This window comes from Calidris pugnax, unplaced genomic scaffold (genome assembly GCF_001431845.1).
Source record: "Calidris pugnax isolate Ruff unplaced genomic scaffold, ASM143184v1 scaffold161, whole genome shotgun sequence".
Taxonomy (NCBI): domain Eukaryota; kingdom Metazoa; phylum Chordata; class Aves; order Charadriiformes; family Scolopacidae; genus Calidris; species Calidris pugnax.
In genome coordinates, this window is record NW_015090955.1 from 562,060 (window position 1) to 580,128 (window position 18,069).

Sequence of the window (18,069 nt, forward strand, 5' to 3'; positions counted from 1 at the left end):
CCGCCCGCCCCGGGGCGGGTGCCTGAGGGTTGTTGGGCGCGGCCATGGGCGCTTGGGCACGCCCGGGGTAACCGGGGCCACCGGCTGCCAGCCCCTCGCCTGACCCGCCGCCCGGGACGCCGGTGCTTTCTTTTGTCGGCCGCCCGCGGTTCGTGTCCCGGGCCCGTCTGCGGCGCCGGTGGGGCGGGCGGCAGCCTCGTCCCCCCCACCCCCGGTGACCCGCCCGGTGCGGGGAGCCTGGCGGGTCTCCCACATGCTGGACCCTGCCCGGGAGCCCGTCGGTGCTCCCGCCGCCAGCCTGGGGGCGGCCCCGCGCCCCGCCATGCCCCCCGCCGCTGGGCATCGCTCCGCACCCTCCGCCGGGGCTCTCCCCGTCCCGGGGCGCACCGGCGAGCGTTAACCCCCGCACGGCCGAGGAGCGGGGCGGGCACCGCCGGCGGGACCGAGGAGATCCGGCGGGCGAGGATGCGAAAGGCGACGGCCGGGGGTGGGGGAGCCCGCCGTGTCCGCCCCCGCTGCAGGGTCCGCACCGGGCGCCGGTTGGAGCCGCCGCTGATGCCGCTGTAGCCCCCCAGGTCAGTCCGCCGGTGCCAGAGGGGTCCGGGACCCCCCACCCTGTGCAGATGTGACAGAGCACTGCTTCCAGTAAGTATTACGGGATGGTGTGGTCGTGCGGTGTTTGTTTGGGTTCAGTCTGCATGTTTTTGGGGTGGTTGGGACTCGACTGTGCCCACGACGTGAATGCACCCCTTTTTAAAGCTCCCCGTGCCCCCCATCTCCTCCCCGTGCCCCCAGCTGTGGGTCGCGGTGGGGTTTCCCTCCCCTGTTGCCGATGTTACGGCGTGGGCTGAGAGTTGTGACAGCGCTTGGGCTGTAGCATCAGGCGGGCAGAGGGACAGATCTGACACCTCCGGGGGTGCAGGATGAGGTCAGTCGCCCAAACCTTCCCTGGGGAGGTCAGGGATGCTGGAGGCACCCGCCTGCTCCCTCCCAGGTTATTGCAAAAGTTGTTTTCCAGGCGTTTATGGAAAAGAGCAGGGCTAAAAAGGGGAATTCAGGAGACCCACATAGGCCACTCCCAGTTAGAGATGGGGTAAACGTGACTGATGTCTTGACTTTTTGAAAGCTTCCAGTGAAGGAGATCTCTCTCTCTTTTGCTGACCTCTTCTAGTGTTTCACAGCTGTAGCTTGTAGCAGTTCCTATTTACCTAATTTTGCAGCACATAGAGGCCATTTTACATCATTCTGCTCATCGCTCTGGTGATTTCTGGGTGAATATTTTGTTTCTTGAGTTTGCAATTTTGACGAGAGAGAACTCAGCTCACAGTTTTTACAGCACTTGCAGTACCCTGGCACAGATACTGCGTGGTGGTCCCTGAGGTGCTCTCTCCCTGTTGACAGCTCCTTTAGGCTGTAACCCTGGGGGAAGGGGGGTCTCGGTGAGTGGTGGGTAGCACCGTGTGGTTGAGCAGCAGCATGGCATGGCCCCCCAGGCTGCTGCTGGGTTGTTCTTCACATACATCCAAAACCAGCATCATTCCCAGTGTTGGCATTCACAGGAAAGCACAGCCAATTTCTGACCTGAGATGCAGAGAGTCACCGTAGGCAGCCAACTGTTTTTATACAAATTACAAAATAGCACAAGAAGTGACATCTTTAGTGGTCTGCCCTACCTCAAGTCCACATGGTGTCTCTAAGAGCTTTTCCTGGTTTGCTGAAGTAGCTGTTCCTGGATAACATGGAGACCTTGCCATCCCTAAGCTCTGGGGAAGAGAAGACTGAAAAATAGGTAGTGAGTGCTGTTGGTAAAGAAACTGACACCTGGGGGAAAAAGCCTGAGCCATCCCCTTCTCTTCTCTAGCAATGGTGTGATAAGGAAAAGTGGGGGGAAGTACCATCTTCTGGGGGAGCACTGGCTGCTGGGGGTGACAGGGACAGAGTAGTCCCAGATGGCATGGGAGTAATAGCTGAAGTCCTACAGCACTGGGAGAACTATGGGAAGAGCATTGCCAGTAAGAAGTCTTGCCCTGGTAGGTGGATTAATTGCTTAAAATCAGTGACGCTGCCCATCCATGCGGGTCTGGATTACATCGGCACTGGCTGCTGGGGGTGACAGAGAGGGACAGAGTAATCCCAGATGGCATGGGAGTAATAGCTAAAGTCCTACAGCACTGGGAGAACTATGGGAAGAGCATTGCCAGTAAGAAGTCTTGCCCTGGTAGGTGGATTAATTGCTTAAAATCAGTGACGCTGCCCATCCATGCGGGTCTGGATTACATCATTTTCCCTGCCCACGCCCAGTAGTGTTTGTTTCTTCTGTGAAAGCAGGGACTTTCTTCAGCTGTCACTTTGGCTCGGAGTGTAAATACTGTGTTTTCCTCATCTTGTGCCTTAGTAGTCATGTTATTTCTCACTAATTAAAGGCCTGGAAGTGACTTGCCTTGCTTGCACAGATATGTGTTTGTTTTAGAATATTAAGTAAAAATTTTAAGTGCTTTTATTTGCTAGTAGAGAGCACTGGCTGCTGGGGGTGACAGGGACAGAGTAGTCCCAGATGGCATGGGAGTAATAGCTGAAGTCCTACAGCACTGGGAGAACTATGGGAAGAGCATTGCCAGTAAGAAGTCTTGCCCTGGTAGGTGGATTAATTGCTTAAAATCAGTGACGCTGCCCATCCATGCGGGTCTGGATTACATCATTTTCCCTGCCCACGCCCAGTAGTGTTTGTTTCTTCTGTGAAAGCAGGGACTTTCTTCAGCTGTCACTTTGGCTCGGAGTGTAAATACTGTGTTTTCCTCATCTTGTGCCTTAGTAGTCATGTTATTTCTCACTAATTAAAGGCCTGGAAGTGACTTGCCTTGCTTGCATAGATATACGTTTGGTTTAGAATATTAAATAAAAATTTTAAGTGCTTTTATTTGCTAGTAGAGACTGTGACCTGTAATAGCTTATTGCTAAACAGAGCTGTTTGTAAGATGCACTCAGTATGCTGCTGCAGCTTCATTTCAGAAATACGTGTTCCTGCAACGATGGCACCTCAGAAATAAGTACTAAAGCAGATTAAATTGATGCTGCGACGTGGAAGGTGTTCAGAATTTTTACTGTGGAGAAGATTTCGTTAGGCAAGTGACAGATGATTTGTAAAATGGGAACAGAGCCGTGGTACCCGGAGGAGTGACGTGTCCCTGGGCTGCTTCCATCCCCACCCACCGCTTGCTCTGGGCAGGGAACGGTGTGTCTGACTCCCTCTGCAAAACGGAAAAATATCTTTGCGCTGCATGTTTTTTTTTTCACAGTGCTCAGCTGTCCCCTTGTTCCATTCCCTCTGCGTGTGCCCGTGCAGGGGACGTTGTAAGGCAGAAAGCTGCCCTTAAAGAACCTGCACGTGCAGAGGAGTGGTGTAGGCACTGCTCTGCTAAGAGCTGTTGGTCTATTTTTCATTAGTGCAAGGCAAGTGTTTCCTCTCTCATAGTTCTGGCAGCCCTGCCATGCCAGGGGTGGTACAGACAGTTTCTTGCTGGTTGAAGCTTGCTTGGCAAAGGGATGAAGGAGGAGATCCTTTTAGGTATTTGCTTGTGCACTAAAGCAGTGTGCAGAGATTGGAAAAGCAGCTCTGTGCTACTTTAAACCTGGCTTGTCAAGCAAAGGAGGTCTTGTCACTCGCAGCTGTGTATTGGTGTCCTCTTAGCTCCATACCTGGACCATAGACATGTTTTAGATGCAGAGGAATGGTGTAGGCACTGCTCTGCTAAGAGCTGTTGGTCTATTTTTCATTAGTGCAAGGCAAGTGTTTCCTCTCTCATAGTTCTGGCAGCCCTGCCATGCCAGGGGTGGTACAGACAGTTTCTTGCTGGTTGAAGCTTGCTTGGTAAAGGGATGAAAGAGGAGATTAATGGCTTCAAGAGGAGTTAATGGCTTCAAGTTGCGCCAGGGGAAGTTCAGGTTGGATATTAGGAAACATTTCTTTTCTGAAAGGGTTGTCAGGCATTGGAATGGACTGCCCAGGGAGGTGGTGGAGTCACCATCCCTGGAGGTATTTAAGAAACGTGTAGACATGGCTCTTCAGGGCATGCTCTAGTGCCCAAGATTATTGGTTTGTGGTGGGATGTTGTGTGGGTGGGGGATGGCTTTGGTTTGGTTGTTGTTGTTGTGTGTTTAGGGGGGGGGTGGGGGTGGTTGTTTTTTTGTTTTTTTTTTTTTTTTTTTGGTTGGACTCGATGATCTCTGAGGTCCCTTCCAACCACTACGATTCTGTGATCCTTTTAGATACTTGCTTGTGCAGTAAAGCAGTGTGCAGAGATTGGAAAAGCAGCTCTGTGCTACTTTAAACCTGGCTTGTCAAGCAAAGGAGGTCTTATCACTCATGTCTGTGTGTTGGTGTCCTCTTAGCTCCATACCTGGACCGTAGACATGTTTTAGGTACCACTCATCAAAGTGCAAGATCTGAGACTCAATCTCTGCTAACATGTGGCTTCGCTATATTTTGTAATAAAGCACGAGCAGGAGGCAGTGGGTTTGAGCTGGTGCCCACCCATCAGGAACACTGCTTGCATAGCTCAAAAAGAGCAATAAATAGTGTCTTTGGAAGAGGTCTTGGGGTGAGAAGCTGGGGAGGGCTGTGCAGGAGTGGGCTGTGGCAGGGGGGCAAGTGGGGCATTGCTCTTGTGACTGAGCTCTGCAGCACAAGAAACTCCATGGAAAAATGGAAAAATTTGCAAGTCTAATTTCTTGGCTCACAAAAAAAATCTGAAATTTTAACATCAAAAGCAGAGTCCTTGGGTAAAACCTCAACTATGTGGATAGGTTTGTATGTATGAGCATCTTTGCTGCCTTTGGAAAGAGCTGGGGTGCTCCCAGTGCAAGACATCTCCTTCTGCTGGGCTGGAGCTGTGTAAATTTCCTCTGTAATGTAGCAGGAGAAAAGCTTATTTTGACAACTTGCTTCATGTGCAGTTGAGCTCTTGTCTTCAGTGCACTGCGAGGTGGGTACTTGCTGTGAGATCCTTCTCTGAGTATAAAAGATAAGATCATGGAAGCCGTGTTACTATAAGTTTGTTGCCTGCTGACCAGGTGGCTCTTACACAGACCCTGATGTGGGCAAGACAGAAGAGAGTGTGACCAGCTGAAGTAAGAAATAATAAGGGATAAAGGGTCTTAAATGTCTCCGAGTGGAACCTGGAACATTCAGCCCTATGGCACTTACAGCCCGTCTCTTAATTGTTGCAAAGTAAATTGCATAATTCCAGATGGCTTTTTGTGGTCTTGTTTGCACTTCATTTTCACCTTGTTTGGGCTTTGTTGACAGTGCTTTTTTGGCAATTAGGTTTTTCACAGGAAAATGCATTAGACAGTTATCAACTTGGTTTTCTTTTGTGGTGAAGCACAGTAATTTGCTTAAAGAATGTGTGGTGGTGCTGTCTGATACCTTCACTGTTGGGCTGGAGGATCTGGTTTCAGACCTCAGTCCTGCTCCCTACCCAGTTCCTCTAAGTTTTACACAGCTGTAGCATCTTTCTGTATGGGCTGCTAATGGGGACACAGAGACAGCAGTTTTAAAGATAAACTGGGTGTATCGGGTACGACTCATGGTATATAAAGCTGACTTTGGTTTTGAACCTGTTGAACATGGGACTATATAAAGGAAGTAAGATGTTTTCAAGCCAGTTTCTGTGGCATAAGTTGTACTTCTATTTTCTACATTATGCTGTCATCTTTGGGGATGAAGCTGGCCAAGTCCTGTTACTGAGAATCCAGAAGGGACAATGTTTTGATGCAAACTTGGGACTTACAGAATATTGATTCCTAGGATGTCGCTTAAAGACTTACCCTTTAATTAGGCCACTGCAAAGTCGTGAGTTTTTAAGGTACAAGATCATCTTTGTTCTTTGTAGCTTAATTAGTGCAGCCTGGTAAGATAGTTCAGAAGTTCACCTGCCTGTGGACAGTTGATTTTTAAAATGATCCTGAGAGAATCTGCAGGAGTGCACCGGGGAGAGCGTGCAGAAATTGGTATTTGTACGTGGTTTACTTTTGGGAGCCTGACAGGAGGCGGGCAGGTTCCCTGGCCCTGCTCTGGGTGAGGACGGAAGGAACTGTGCTGTTGGGGGGGTTGGACGTCGTGGGGTCTTCCACACAAGGAAGGACCACTGTGGTGGTCTCGCTGCAGCATCTCTGGGCTCACAGCAGGGTGGGCACGGGGCTGAGTGCCGTTCATCCAGTGTGTGTCTGGGTCTCCATGTGGAACAAGAGCCTTTCCTCTCATCGCTGAGTCCGGGGAGAGCATCGGGGGAAGGTCCCTCCCGTTGGCTGTTCCTCTGTGCTTGGGTGTTCTTAGTTTGTTCCCTTAAGGATGTACCAACTCCTGCAGCACAGACAGTTGCTGTCTTCTCTTTCCTGTTCTCGCTCTCTCTCCAACCCCCTTTTTATAATTCACTTACTTTTTTTGGTGGATAGTGCGTTGCTTGCGCTTCAAGTGACCAGTTGCTCTTGAAGGGGGACACCTTGGTGTACTTGATACCGTGGGATTTTATTATGGAAGTGCTATACATAAATCATTTTGAAATTCCCATCGGCTGTGCCTTTGTTCTAGCTGCTTAGGTAGGGAGTTTAATCACCTGGAAAATGAGCAGCGCAGATTTCCATGCGCCACCGCCCCGCTTCCCTCGTTTGCTGCCTGGAGGTTTCTGATCCACCGTGCTCCCTGCTGTGGGGTGAAGGCCATCCCTTGCTGCAGAGGGTCCCTTCGCTGTGTGCTGCTGCTCCACAACGTGTTTCCCCTCCCCATTTTACTAACAGCCCCGTATTTCTGACCTGCCTGTAGGCTGAGCAGTGATTTACAACCCTCTGTGAAAAACACCCTTGTCTTGGTAAGATGCTGCAGGGTCACAGGTTACTGTGGTGAGTTTATAACATCCTTCAGATGCCTGTTAAGTCAAACAGATACCTCTGTTCCCTAAATCAGGGGGTGCTGCCCTGAGTGCTCCCTGGGAGCACTGTCCAGGTGTCTGAATAGGAATATGTGGGAGCACCAGGTGCTGTTTCAATTTCTGTTTCCTAAGAAAAGTTCCTTGCTCTTCTTTCTTTGTTCCTCTTTCCAGTGTTCTAGTGCTTTCTGGTGCTCTTCTTTTTGGTGTTCCCATCTGGGGGTAGTGGTCCGAAATACGTTCATTTAGTGACTTCAGTCCTCCAAAGTGCCAGGAAGTGGTGTCGTTAGCTCGGTATCAGGAAAAGTGGAGGCTTCACTCGTTAGAGATCACAGAGCCTAGAGAGAAGAACCAGGAAAATGGGCACAGACGTGGGGCCCTCCGTTTTTGTTGCATAATGGTTTCAGCTTAAAAAAAAAAGGGGAAAAAATAGTAATCTGCACAGAGTACTCCTGCATGTTGCTGGAATAATTTTCTCCTGCTGTTTCTGGCTGTACAGAATAATAATTCTCTTCTGACAGCTAAATCGGTAGGAGCACATCTCCAGGATCTTGCAGCCCTGGGCTGCTTGTTCAGTGACGCCAGTTCAAGCCGAATTTCTTCTGCTATAAAAAAGATGCTACTTTTGCCTGGATGAGGTAGAAGGCTCAGATATGATCCCCGGTGTGTGTGTTGCTGCTCTTAGCTCTAATAAAACCCGAGTGCTGGCTGCCCCGCCGGCGAGAGCGGCGTTAAATGTGCAGAGGGGAAGCTGGGAGCCTGCGCGGCAATCGTGGCAATCACAGCCCTGTTTCCTGGAGCCTGAGCTGTAGTAGCCCGTTGGCCAGCATCCTGTGGTGCGGGGGGATCCGCAGCGTACGTGCGGCGGCGGGCGACGGAGGCGTTGCCGCGGGCTGCACTGCAGCACTCTGCAGCATCCCCGGCAGCGGCTGCGGTACCGGCCATTCCTCCCGTCGCCGGCGGTCGCTTTCCCCAGAGGCTTTGCAATGAACGGGAGAAATTAATCGTTAGGAAGGTGCTGATAATAATGGATGTTGGTTCGGGCTAGGTGAGAAGAGGCTGCAGTGGGCTCCCCTCTGGTAGGAGGTTGGGGGTGCTGGCTGTGCTCCCTGGCTCTCTGCCGGGCTGGGATGCTGCGGTACGGCCCCCAGGAGCTGAGCTCTTGGCTACCATCAAACCATGGCTACCTGGCAAGGAGAGGGGCATATCCTTAGCCAGGGGACCTGAGTGGTCTCTTATCAGTGCTCTGCAGCATGGTCTCCAGTGTCTCCCAGTAGAGAGGTGGGGTCTCTCTGATACCCTCCGGTGAGAGCCGAACCTTGCTGAGCACACAAATGCTCCTGCGATGCACTCTCTGAGTGATCTGGCTCCAGGCAGAAGACTTTCCCTTTTAAAACCTCATCAGAGCTTATTTGTCTTGATGCACAGAGTGCTGCTGCTGCCAGTGCGCTTTGTTCTGGGTTATCAGGGCTCTGCACCACCACGTCATCTCCACGGGTGCCTGAAACCCAACAGCACGGGGGTTGTCTTTTCTCCACAGTTTATTATATACGCCGTTAGAGTGATAGCAAGATCTGTGAAATGTTTCCTGTCCACAAAATTATCCTGCCCAGCTTCACATGAGCTGCGTGAAGCTTCCCCGTTACGGGTCACAAGGCAGAAGGAGCTCTCTGTTTTGCAGCCAGTCGAGCTGCACTGACCATCCCTGAGCACAGAACGACTGTTTGAGTCATTCCTGCAGCAGCAGGTTTAGCAATGCCCTGTTACCCTGCCTAAATCCCCCTGCCCCACTATTCAAGCATTGCTAGCTGTATCATAGTGCCAGGTTATGGTGCAAGGAGGAGAAAATAACTAATATAGCCTTTAGGTGTCTGCAGAGACCAGAGGGCTCAAGCACTGTGCTGCTTTCAGAGTGATGTTACTGGATTATCAGTGCCCAAAATCTGTGATTTCTGGTAGTCCTGTCTCTGGCACTTGGCTGAAGCTGTTTTCCAAGAAAGGGAGCCTGTCAGGGAAGGAGCAAGTGCCTTTTAAAGGCTTCTGTTCTAAGCACAGAAGGAAGCAGAGGGGTCTTTTTCCTCCAGGTACCACTGTTGCATGGTTTCAGGGGCCAAGCCAAGCTGAGTTCAGGACTCTTGGAAAGGAGGGGGATTGGCTCGAACACGGAGAGTAGTTTGACAGAAGTGATCCCACTGAAACCCTGGCTGAATGATTATATTTGCTCAGGGTCTGCTTTTGTGTTCAGAGAGCTTGCACTACCCCAATCCTTTATTGTGTGCATACAGCTGGATTCACAAGGGAAGGGATCCATCTTCTGCCTGTGTAATTAATTTTTCAGTCTGTTTTCTGTAAAGGAATTTCTCTGGAATTGTAGTTAAAGGGCTGCAGGAACTTGAAGAGCTGGAGCACTGCAGGGCCAGTGTCCCTGTGTGTGGCCAAGCAGAGCAGGTCTCCTGTGTGACTTCCAGGATATAGTTGTTTGTGGCTTCCTGCTGTTGGCTGCCAAAACGTGAGCTTTCTTTCCATGGAAATATCCTTATTCTGGCTTCTTCTAACCTAGATAACCAGTTCAGGATGTCGATACTGGAGCGACTTGAGCAGATGGAGAGGAGAATGGCTGAAATGACAGGCTCCCAGCAGCACAAACAAGGAGTAGGAGGTGGGAGCAACGGGAGCGGGAACGGAGGAACGCAAGTGCAGGTATGAGCCCCGCTGTGTCCCCACGCTGCAGCTTTGTGATTTCTTACCAGAGTTTGGTTTTGGGGTGGCTGGAAAGGATTATAGTTTTTCCTAAACAAGTCTGGCTTGTGGGTGTCTCTAACAGCAGTTGGCTTTCACTCACGTTTGCCACTGTCTGGGTACTTGTGGCAGCAGGAGGCTGCCTGCTCGGGGCAGGTTCCAAGCTCCCTTTGGTGGTTAAACTGGGATGTGTGTGGTGTTTCAGTGCGTTTCTGGGACTGGGACACTGGGCAGCTGCTTTGAGAGCCGCGTGGTGGTGGTGTGCGAGAAGATGATGAGTCGTGCTTGCTGGGCAAAGTCCAAACACTTGATCCATTCAAAGACTTTCCGAGGAATGACACTGCTCCATCTAGCCGCTGCCCAGGGCTATGCTACACTCATCCAGACCCTCATCAAATGGCGGTAAGACCCAGCCCTTGGACTCTTGGGGGTCAGTACAGGCATGGCAGAAGCATACCTAAGCTCTGCTTGGTCCACATTTCTCCTTGTCCCTTACAAACAGCCAAGTCCCTGAACTTGTTCCTGCCTCTGGTCTGATGGGACCTGTCTCTCTCAAGATGTACTTGATGTACCATGCTCTTAAAGTCTCTTTTGGGGGCACTATCTGTAGTAAATATGTGTGTCATGGGCATGTGCGTGGCCACTTCTTTGTGGTGTGGTGCCTTGGGTAGAGCTGTGCATTTGGGCAATGACCCTACCATGGCTGTAGAGCATCATTTGTTCTGTCCTTTCCTCTGCAGCACCAAACACGCAGACAGCATCGATCTGGAGCTGGAAGTTGACCCTTTGAATGTGGATCATTTCTCCTGCACTCCTCTGGTAAGAGCAGAAACTGAAACTTCTGAGAGCATCTGAGGACCCTACAGAGTTCTTCCTCATGTGTTATTTCCCTCATGTGTTTCACACTCCAAAGAGTAGATGTTTCTTGTGTATCTTTGCTGTGCAAATGGTCAGACACCACGCTATCGGCCTCCTGGCATTTTGTTGAGGGAGATGGCACAGGAAAATCCTTGTCATTGAGTAATGTGAGGAAAGGGACAGACAAAAATCTAGTCTCTAGTATTGTGTTGGGGAGAGGACTTTACATGCCTTCTTTCAAGTTGCTCTCTTTGACTGATTGAGTGTAGACATTGTAAAATCGTTACAATATCTTGGACATTGGAATCATGAAATTGTGACTGAGAATTTAGACAAGCAAAAAGCCAAAGCAGGGGGAACCAGAAGTGCCAGTTCACAACAGCAGAGTGTTGATTTTATTGTTCCTGACCTTTAGTCCTGTCTGCATGTCTCTGATCTCAGAGTCCTTTGCATATGAGGCTGTCTGTGCAGTGATGCCAGTGTCAAAAAAAATGGCAAAAAGAGCCAAACTCCAAAAACATTTATTACTAAATAAGAAACTGTTAAACTGTCAGCTTCATTTGGCAGATGGAGGTTTCTCTGTCATAGGAGGGAATAGCATGAGTCTTATCCTCTGTAATGGCCGTTTGTCAGGATAGAACATTTATGAAAGCCTGTTGCTGGAGCTCAAGGATGTTTTGGTTTTGCTTATCAGAGTTGTTTTCCATCAGGTGGGAGCAGACTCCACTGCATTAGGAGGGAAGGAGAGAAGGCAGGTCGCCCAGTGGGTCAATTGTCTGTTCTTTTCCAGATGTGGGCATGTGCCCTGGGCCACATGGACGCGGCCGTTGTGCTGTACAAGTGGGACCGCCGAGCCATCTCTATCCCTGACTCCCTTGGGAGGCTGCCCCTGGCCATCGCCCGCTCTCGAGGCCACGTGAAGCTGGCAGAGTGCTTGGAGCAGCTCCAGCGCGACGAGCAGACTCAGCTTGGGCAAAACCCCCGGGTCCAGTGCCCCTCAAGCACAGAGTCCAACACAGAGAACTGGGTGTCCCAGTGGCACAGCGAGCTTGCTGCCTCTCAGGAGCCTCAGAAGGGAGTCACTGTGATTTCCAGTACAAACACAGGTAAAAGAGCCCTGAGGGCATGCACTGCTTTGCTGATGCTTAACTGAATTTTTTCACTGAATTTTCACTGAATTTTTAGAGTTGGAAGGGACCATAGAGATCATCTAGTCCAACTCCCCTGCTAAAGCAGGACCACCCAGAGCTTGTCAGAGCATGTTACTCAGGAGCATCCAGGTGGGGCTTGAAGATCTCCAAAGAAGGGGACTCCACACCCTCCCTGGGCAGCCTCTTCCAGGGCTCTGCCACCCTCACTGTGAAAAAGTTCTTCCTCATATTCAAGTGGAACCCTTTATGTTCCAACTTGTGCCCGTTGCCCCTCGTCCTCTCACTGGCAACTACTGAGAAGAGTCTGGCTCCCTCCTCCCTCAGCCCGCCCTTGAGATACTTGTAGGCATTAATAAGGTCTCCCCTCAGCCTTCTCTTCTCCAGACTAAAGAGTCCAAACCTGGGGGAAGGAGCTCCCCTGGGTGGCAGATGACCCATGTAGCCCAGCTGTCCATGCTTAATTCTTTCCTTGTGGGCTCTCTTGTCATGTGCTCCATGCACTTCCACGAGTATCAGGAAGAGGAGCGAATGCCTGCTTTAAAAAGTTGTGTGTACCTTAGGAGTGGTTGAGGCAATGTCCTCCTGGGGTGATTGTTACTCCCTTTGCTCATCCTGTCAGGTGTCCCAGAGCAGGGCGCCAACCTCCACCTGCAGCTCGGTGGCAGAAGCTGTTGTGGTTCCTACAGCCATCAAGAGTTGTGTGTTTTGTTTTGACCATTGATCTGTTTGTTTCCAGAGCTGAGACGACCAAGATCAGAACCTTCCAGTTACTACAGCAGTGAGACTCAGAAAGATTACCCTGCGCCCAAAAAACATAAGCTGAGCCCTGAATACTTTCAAGCCCGGCAAGAGAAGCTGCTTTCCACTGCGCTGAGCCTGGAGCAGCCCAACATCAGGAAGCAGAACTCCAGCTCCAAGCAATCCACCACTGAGACAATCAGCCCCAGTGAAGGGATAAGGGACTATGGCCGGGAGCTCTCCCAGCACATCCAAGAAGGGTTCCGGGGCTCTGGCAGCCAAACGGGCATCAAATGGAACCCAAAAGACATTTATATTGGTGTGTCTGCAGTGCAGGTGTCAGGGAGCCAGAAGGGGGCTGCTCTGGGAAAGGACACTGTAGCCCATCGGCTACGCCAGCGGGAGCAGATGAACGTGCTGATGATGGCTGACAGGGAGATGGTGGACGCAGAGCTCTTGTCCTACAGGGACAGCGCAGGGGAGGAGGACTGCTTACACCACATGGATGACTTGCAGGTAAACGTGCCCGTAGCACCGAGATCAGGAGATCTGGGAGAACGTGGTGGCTGCACAAAGGAGCCTGTGAGAAGTGTAGAGACTCTGTGGGGTGGTCACACAGTCAGTGTGTACTGTCTCCTGCTTTCAAAGGGTGTCCGTTCAACCCCAGGTTCATGGTTAGGGTTGCACACTGGCGTACGCTTCAGCAGCGCACAGAATGCACAAAATTGTTTGCAATTTTGCAAGGAAAAAGGAAAAATCGGAGCCTTCTGGTCACATCAGTAAATGAAGGTGAGGTGACCCCGTAGCCCTTTGGGAATGGGGAAGCTGTCCCTCCGAGGAGGAGGTGACCAGGAGAGGCAGTGCTGTGGTGCAGGCCAAGCCGCTGCACTTGAAAGCACAAGGAGGTAAGAGTGGAGATGGGGAGAGATAGCGGGTTTGGGGAAGGGAGAATCCTAGCAGGTATGGAATAGAGGAAGTAAAAACGCATCAGAAGCAGGACAGAAGTAGTCACTGGGGAAAAGATGCTGTGTTTGGCCTTCTGAGTGAAGAGAGCAGTGGGAGCACAGCATATATGCACCACCTTGGCACCTCTGAATGTCCTCATCTTCCTGGTGTAACACAGATGAACCAGATCTTTGCAAAATAAAAACTGTTTTCTGTTCTCAGTATTAAAACCTCCTGTGAACCTGGGTGGATGGGGGGATATGGTTCAGCAGGATTCTTGATGAAGCTGTCATCCCAAGGGTTTTAACTTCTCTTGATGTGCCTTTATGGTCCTGTCATTCTCTACTGCACATCTCGGTGAGAGAGTGGCAACGCCGCTCTTCCTTTGGGAACAGGATCACGGTGACAGCCATCAGCAGAGCACAGCAAAGGTCCAGTGACATAAACCTTTCACCAGGTCTCCTAGGATCCTCGAACACTCAGTGAAAAACAGGTCTGGGGAATGTGAAACCCTGCAGTGCTTTGTCAGAAGAGACAGAAAAGCAAATGAGCTCTGGTTACTGAATTTTTTCACTGAATTTTTCACTGAATTTTTAGAGTTGGAAGGGACCATAGAGATCATCTAGTCCAACCCCCCTGCCAAAGCAGGACCGCCTAGAGCTTGTCAGAGCATGTTACTCAGGAGCATCCAGGCGGGTCTTGAAAATCTCCAAAAAAGGGGACTCCACACCCTCCCTGGGCAGTCTGTCCCAGGGCTCTGTCACCTTCACCGTGAAAAAGTTCTTCCTCATATTCAAGTGGAACCCTTTATGTTCCAGCTTGTGCCCGTTGCCCCTTGTCCTCTCACTGGGAACCACTGAAAAGAGTCTGGTTCCCTCCTCCCTCAGCCCGCCCTTGAGATACTTGTAGGCATTAATAAGGTCTCCCCTCAGCCTTCTCTTCTCCAGACTAAAGAGTCCCAGCTCTCTCAGCCTCTCCTCATCAGGGAGATGCTCCAATCCTTGAATCATCTTCGTTGCCCTTCGCTGGACTCTCTCCAGCAGTTCCCTGTCCCTCTTGAACTGGGGAGCCCAGAACTGGACACAGGATTCCAGTTGTGGCCTCACCAGTGCAGAGCAGAGGGGGAGAATGACTTCCCTCGACCTACTGGCCACACTCTGCCCTACGCAGCCCAGGACTCCGTTGGCCTTTCTGCCCACAAGAGCACACTGCTTGCTAATTGTCATTTTGCTGTCTGCCAGGGCCCCCAGATCCTTTTCTTCAGAGCTTGTCTCCAGCAGGTCCGTGCCTAACCTGTATTGGTGCCTGACATTCTTCTTCCCAAAGTGAAGGATCCTGCACTTTTCCTTGTTGAACCTCATGAGGTTCTTCCTTGCCCAGTTCTCCAGCCTGTCCAGATCTCACTGGATGGCAGCACGGCCCTCTGGGGTGTTAATGAACTTCCCTCCAATGTGAGACAAGCAGGAGACTCCAGTTTGGGGAAAATGGGGCAGTCTGTCTAAGGCTGGGCTGTAGCACACAAGCACAAGGCTCCCTCTGCCAGGCACCAACGGTTTGCTCTCCTCTCCCCCTCCCAGGTGAACATGATGACACTTGCAGAGCACATCATTGAAGCTACGCCTGACAGGATCAAGCGGGAGAATTTTGTGCCAATGGAGTCGCCGCTGGTGGAGAGAACGGAGGGTGCTGCCATGAGCACCACCATGAGCTGGCTGGCCAGTTACCTCGCCGACGTCGACCATCTGCCCAGTGCCGCACAGATACGGTCAGTGGGAGCTGTGGAGTCGCTCGGGGGTCTTGAGTGGTGCAAGTTTTGGGCAGCAGGGCTCAGTCTTTGTGGGTGCTGTTTCTCAGTGGGGCTCGATGCTGGTGTTCAAGCCCAGCCACACTCTCCTGGTCAAACATATTGTTGCCAGCACAGCTGTAAATTCATGGGAGGACTGGCGTGCATGCAGGAGGAGGCAGGAGAGGAATGTGGCCACAAGGTCTGACTTGTGACTTCTCCTTCCAGTGCCAAGTCTGTGCCGTGTGGTACGGGCAGGCTCAGGAATGTGGGGTGTTGCTCGGGGAGAGGGAGGGGGGGAGCATGAGCTTGAACTCAGAAAAATGTTGTAGTCCTTATCTGTGATGCCAGCCCAGGTGCTCTGTGAGCCAATAATTCCTACTGTGATTGGTATTTCAGAAGTCTGTATAGTGAACCCCTGACCCCTTCTTCGAACACCAGCTTGAGCCCCGCAGGCTCACCAATCAGTGAAATAGCTTTTGAGAAACCCAGCCTTCCCTCGGCAGCAGACTGGTCTGAATTTCTGAGTGCATCCACCAGCGAGAAGGTAGAAAATGAGTTTGCACAGTTAACTCTGTCTGATCATGAGCAGAGGGAACTCTATGAAGCTGCCAAACTCGTCCAGACAGTGTTCAGGAAATACAAGGTATGTGGCCAAAACGTCCAATGTCTTCCTTGTTAGGTGTTAGAAAACAAAATGTGGGTAATACCCATTCCTGGGACAAAAGTACAATTCTTGTCATAATCTTTTCAATGCTCCTGGCATTTGCTTGTGGATGTTAACCCAGCAACTGGAGAGAGCATGCTGTGCTGTGCCATGCCTTCTGTGCTAGAACAGCACTTGTAAAGAATATCCTCAAAATACACCCCAGAGGTTGATGTTTACCCCGCAACTGGAGAGAGCATGCCATGCCATGCCTTCTGTGCCAGAACAGCACTTGCAAAGAATATCCTCAAAATACACCCCAGAGGTCCTGGTTAGTTGCCTGCTTGGTGTAAAGATCACTTTTGAGGGCTTGTCCCTTGTGTGAGTTGGCAGGATGTCTCCAGGAAATGGCCAGACCAGGTGGCACTGATGGGAGCCATCTTAGAAGTAGGTGCCCTGAAGCTGCTCTGAGCCACTTACCATCATCCTTCCTGGTTTGGGACACTGACTACTTATTGCTTCTTCTCTTCTCCCTGCAGGGTCGTCCTCTGCGGGAACAGCAAGAGGTGGCTGCTGCTGTGATTCAGCGTTGCTACCGAAAGTACAAACAGGTAATCAAGGAAGTGACATTTTATGGAACGGATGTAAACGCTGTGAACACAGACCTTTGTAATGGGAATTACCCCAGTGTTCCCCTTGTATGCTTTGCAGCATGTAGCAATGAAATACCCTGCTCGGACAAAATTGAAAAGGGTAGAAAATTCTTGTCCTGAATCTTAATTTTGGAGGGAATCCTTGAAAGGATTTTGTTTGTGGTAGCTGTGTTTTTGCTATGAGACAGAGGGCAATGATGTATTCCATATTGGCCTTTTTGCATGCTGTTGCCTGGTGAGACTATTCCCTGACTAGTTGCTTGCCAAATTTCATTGTGAAATTGAAGTTGGTTTTGCCTTTGATAAAAGCGAAGATGAAAAACAGGTTGTTTTATTTTGCACATACTAAACTTTTAAACTATGGGAAGCCATGTGTTTTAGCTTGATGCAAGTTGTTCCAGGACTGAGACTGTTCTCCAGACTCTAGTTGGAGACACGCTTTTAGGCTGAGTTCTTAACCCCAGAAAAAGAAGATACTCTTTCCTTTTTGGCTTTTGGTTGGTCTTTTGTTGGTTTGGGGTTTTTTTTGTGGGGGCTAGAGCCCATTTCCCACTTCTCTCTATACTCTGCTAGACTCAAGCTGTCTGATGCCTGGCAGTGTGTTACATAAAGCAAAAGGCAAGAAGCCTGTGCTGTTTTACAGCCTTTAAAAACATGTATTTGGGAAGCCTTTCTAGTGTTAGGTGACTGCATCGTGATTCACATCCAGCCTGTCACATGGCTGGGGTTTGGAGTGATGTTTCCTGTAACAGGGAAGCTTAATTCCGTTCAAAAACTGCTTGACAAACTGCTTTGTCTTGGGATCCTGGAATCACTTCTTTTTAAAAAGAAGATGGTTTGGTTTTTAATTTTTTCATTCTTTATTTGCAGAACTAACATTAACTATGTATTTTTCTGTTTCTCCCTAAGCTTACTTGGATAGCCTTGAAGGTAATACAAATACAAACACTGTTTTGGAAACAATTCCCCGTGGGTCACTAACTGTCACGTTCAATATAAACCAGGAGAACCTGGCTTTTAGAGAAATGCTTTCATAGTATCCACTGATAAATGCCTGTGGTTGAGAAATCACTGACAAACCAAGCCTTACGGGCTGTAGGTAGGGGCTGCTGTGCCACAGCATTTCAGCGTGGTATTACAACTAAAAAAAAATATATTTTAAAAAAGGAAAAGTCTTTCCACACGTGGTATTACAATTAAAAAATATATATATTTTAAAAAAGGAAAAGTCTTTCCACGGGTGCACATACCAGCAGTGATGGGCTGAGGTGCGGGGAAGGTTTTGAAGCTGGTTTTCAGAGGACAAGCTTTCCTTTAGCCATCACCCAGTGATCTTTGCCTTGGCTTTTGGGGAGCCACAGGAGTGTCCTCTGCCTTCTGCCCCCCGGTCCTGTGCCAGGGGGACCCCCGTGGTGTGGGTGAGGGTGAGCTGAGCCCCCCAGCACTGGGCTGGCCAGGCTCTGCCCGCAGCAGTTGGGGGGCTTCTCCTTCCCTCACCCAGCTGGAGGGAGGAGGAGAGGGAGCAGCTCCTCAGCTGTGGGTCTCAGAGGCTGAACACAAGCATATCGGGGTCTGATCTCCCCAGTGACAGCTGCTTCCTCTTCCTCCTGCCCGTCCTCTGCTCCGTCAGGCG

At 50.5% G+C, this 18,069-nt stretch overlaps 1 protein-coding gene across 4 annotated transcripts in view; it reads left to right on the forward strand.

Annotated features, from left to right (window-relative positions):
- Window positions 1–18,069, forward strand: part of CAMTA1 (calmodulin binding transcription activator 1) — a 361,470-nt gene that overhangs the window by 326,893 nt on the left and 16,508 nt on the right. For 3 of the 4 annotated variants that reach the window (XM_014952061.1, XM_014952063.1, XM_014952064.1), the window contains exons 11-19: window positions 9,484–9,623; window positions 9,868–10,064; window positions 10,403–10,481; window positions 11,311–11,626; window positions 12,408–12,925; window positions 14,932–15,119; window positions 15,537–15,783; window positions 16,323–16,394; window positions 17,346–17,366. In XM_014952061.1, the coding sequence (XP_014807547.1) occupies window positions 9,484–9,623; window positions 9,868–10,064; window positions 10,403–10,481; window positions 11,311–11,626; window positions 12,408–12,925; window positions 14,932–15,119; window positions 15,537–15,783; window positions 16,323–16,394; window positions 17,346–17,366 (1,778 nt within the window). The remainder of the gene's footprint in view (window positions 1–9,483; window positions 9,624–9,867; window positions 10,065–10,402; window positions 10,482–11,310; window positions 11,627–12,407; window positions 12,926–14,931; window positions 15,120–15,536; window positions 15,784–16,322; window positions 16,395–17,345; window positions 17,367–18,069) is intronic. The other variant, XM_014952062.1, reaches the window with a different exon arrangement.